Source organism: Hordeum vulgare, chromosome 5H (assembly GCF_904849725.1).
Source record: "Hordeum vulgare subsp. vulgare chromosome 5H, MorexV3_pseudomolecules_assembly, whole genome shotgun sequence".
Lineage (NCBI taxonomy): Eukaryota > Viridiplantae > Streptophyta > Magnoliopsida > Poales > Poaceae > Hordeum > Hordeum vulgare.
In genome coordinates, this window is record NC_058522.1 from 223,658,573 (window position 1) to 223,661,755 (window position 3,183).

At 55.5% G+C, this 3,183-nt stretch overlaps 1 protein-coding gene across 1 annotated transcript; it reads left to right on the forward strand.

Moving 5' to 3' along the window:
• Positions 1-490: 490 nt before the first annotated feature.
• LOC123396526 (momilactone A synthase-like) lies at positions 491-2,890 on the forward strand (the record flags this gene model as incomplete). Its single annotated transcript, XM_045091441.1, has 2 exons — positions 491-1,322; positions 2,462-2,890. Coding segments are annotated over 2 exons (963 nt in total), but the record flags the coding sequence as incomplete, so codon positions are not given.
• Between the last annotated feature and the right edge of the window lie 293 nt (positions 2,891-3,183).

The window sequence follows — 3,183 nt, forward strand, 5'->3', positions numbered from 1 at the left end:
CCGTCGGACTGGCTCGTGTGGGGGCTCCCTGCTGCGGTCGTGCTGCTGTTGTCCGTCTCCGGCCCTCTCCGCCCGCCGCTTTTCCGCATGCCGTCGCTTGAGCCGTCCCGCTGACCCTTCTCGTCGGCGCGCAGGAGAAGGGAGCAGTGTGCTTGGACGGGACCCCGCCAGGGTACCACCTGCACAGAGGCTCTAACAACGGATCCAACTGCTGCCACCTGCAGTGTGCTGGTTTGACCTCTTTTCCTACCGCCATAGCAATCATCCCTTTTCCTCCTCTCCTTTCTCCCGCTGATTGCCTCCCCTCCTCCAATCACACTCCTCGAACAATGGGGCTGAAGTCTGCAAGACTGGAGGGAAAGCCGCCACTGCCCAGTGCCCACTGTTGTTTGCTACGTTCCTCCTCATTTGGTGTGGTGTTCTGAGTTCTAACTTCTACGAGTGTAGCACGGCCAAGAGTGGAGCGGCCGGAAGGGCAGGAATCCCGTGACGCCTCCTCTCCGCTTCCGCCGACTCTCGGAGGCTGGCCGGGAAGGTGGCCGTCATCACCGGCGACGGGAGCGGCATCGGGAAGGTGACGGATGCCGAGTTCGTGCGGAACGGCGCCAAGGTCGTGCTCACCGATATCCAGGACAACCTCGACCGCGCCGTGGCCGCCGAGCTCGGCGACCCGGACACAGCCTGTTACAGCCGATGCGATGTCACCGACGAGGCGCAGGTCGCGGCCGCCGTGGACCTCGCCGTGGTGCGGCACGGCCGGCTCCACGTGATGTTCAACAACGCCGGGATCACAGGCGGCAACTACACGGGGACCGCCATTGAGTCCCTGGACATGGCCGGCTTCGACCGCGTCATGGCCGTCAACCTCCGCGGGCTGGCCGCTGGCATCAAACACACAGCACGCGCCATGGTCCCACGCGGCGTGGGGTGCATCCTCTGCCCATCCAGCACCGCGGGCGCGCTGGGCTGGTCGGGTCCCCACGCGTACAGCGTCTCCAAGACGGCCGTCGTCGGCATGGTGCGGTCCGCAGCGGCGGAGCTGGCGGCGCGCGACATGAGGGTGAACGCCATCTCCCCGTACCCCATCGCGACGCCCATGGGGGCGCGCTCTCGGAGGGAGATGCTGGGGCTTCCGCCCGGGGGCGCGGGCGATGAGGAGCTGATCAGGCGGCTGTTCGATGAGGACATCAACAAGATGGGCGGCGGCATCGTGCTGCGCGCGGAGGACGTTGCGAGGGCGGCGGTGTTCCTGGCGTCCGACGATGCCACGTACATCACCGGGCATAAGCATAACCTCATGCTGGACGGCGGGTTCTCCGTTGGTAAGCCGCTCAAAGTCCCGTTCTGTTAGGGAAAATTAAACACAAAATAAATCTGAAGAAAAAGAAACAGTGTACTACTTTGGTCTCAGTTTGTAGGACTCGGTATACGTTGGTTCATCTTTCAAGTAAAATGGAATTGAACTTCTCTGAAAGGTTTGAATTAATTGAATGAATAGGTATCGTTTTAGTTAAGTGATTGGTGAGAGGAACCATATGATATCACAATGTGTCTGAAAATACATATGATATCACAAAACATGTAATTTGGTGATTGGTTGGATTGAAGGGACATCACATGAAATCCTCTATTCTTAAATAGTTGTAATCTGTTATTTATTTATTTTCTTCATACAACTATTCCACATCGTCGAGTCATGCATGTAATCATAAGTTGTAATCTCTATTCTCTATTATTAAAGGGGGATCTACCGTCTGTCGTGATGGTTCGACCAGCAGCGATCCCCTTCTATGCTGGAAACCCTCCCACCCACGTTCTCCTTTCACAATTTTTTTCCTCCCACAGATTTTTTTTCAACCCTCCAAAAACCAAACGATTTAATAAAGAAAACCAAATCCATAGGCCTCGTCTATGCTAGAACCGCTCCCCTCGCTAACAAAAAATGGTAAACCCTCCCTAGGCTGGAACCTCTCCCGACGACGCTCGGTGCCGCCACCGCCCCCGCATGCTCACCGCCGTTCCCGACGTCGTCCGGGGCCGCACCCGCCCGCGTGCGCTAGCTGCTGCTCCCGGCATTGCTCGGTCCCGCCCTCACCCCGCCCCGCATGCTAGCTGCCGCTCCTGGCGCCGCTCAGTCGCCCGCCCTCGCCGACGCCCCCGCGCGCTAGCCACCGCTCCCGGCGTCGCTCGGTCGCCCACCCTCGCCCCCACACCGCGAGCTCGCGGCCGCCCCCGTGCCGCTCGGTGCCGGTCCCGACCCCGTGCTGCTCGATACCGGCCCAGCCCCCGCGCGCTAGCCCCCCACCCCCCGTGCCACTCGGTGCCAGCCCCGCCCCCGTGCCGCTCGGTGTCGCCCCCTCCCCCGCGCATTAGGGCGCAGCCTGCGTCGGGAGAGCTCAGTGTGGTGAATGAATGAATGTAGTGAGCTTCCGATTTTTGAATAATGTTGACTCGTTTGCAGATTCTTGTATGGAAAGAAGAAAGATAGGATTGACCTTGCGCACTGATGGTTGTATGGACGTCGATGGCCGTCGCCGGTCAAAGGAGTATGATAGCAGACGTTGTGGGGATGCCGCACTCAGCCCACCATGAGCTCCGGGTCAAGACGGTGGCGGCCGACGAGCAGAGTTTCTCGTTGAGGAGGTCATCCTCCTCCCTGTACATTCTTGGCTTCGCAAGAACCTGACTGGTTTGATTTAATTCAGTAGTTCTGGTGGCATTGGATTCTCAGATGCAACATTTAATTGACAATTCTTTACTCCAATGGAAGAAAAAGAATGTTATTACATAGTGGGGTTCAGTGGTAAATACTCACATATTCTTGATCCCCAGATATGTTTTGCTTCTATATGCACTATTCTTCTAGGTGGTACATAACAAGAGCAAATATTCGGTGTGGTTTCAACACTTTTGATTTTTTTTAAATTGATTTTAATACCCTCTTTCCCTGAACAATTTACTCTACATTTTTGTTTGTCGTTCTTGTTTGGTGCTCATATTTGCATTTTTCAGCGACTACTTCAACAATACAAGAAGTTGGAGTAAATCCTCTTGTTGAAAATTTTGAGGCGTCAATTAAAATAGTAACAAAGGAAACAAGAGTTGAGAACAACTTCAGTTCTTAGTTAGCTTTTTATAACTTAGTTTGAAAATGATGTGTTATTTAAAGGATCGTAGTAGCCT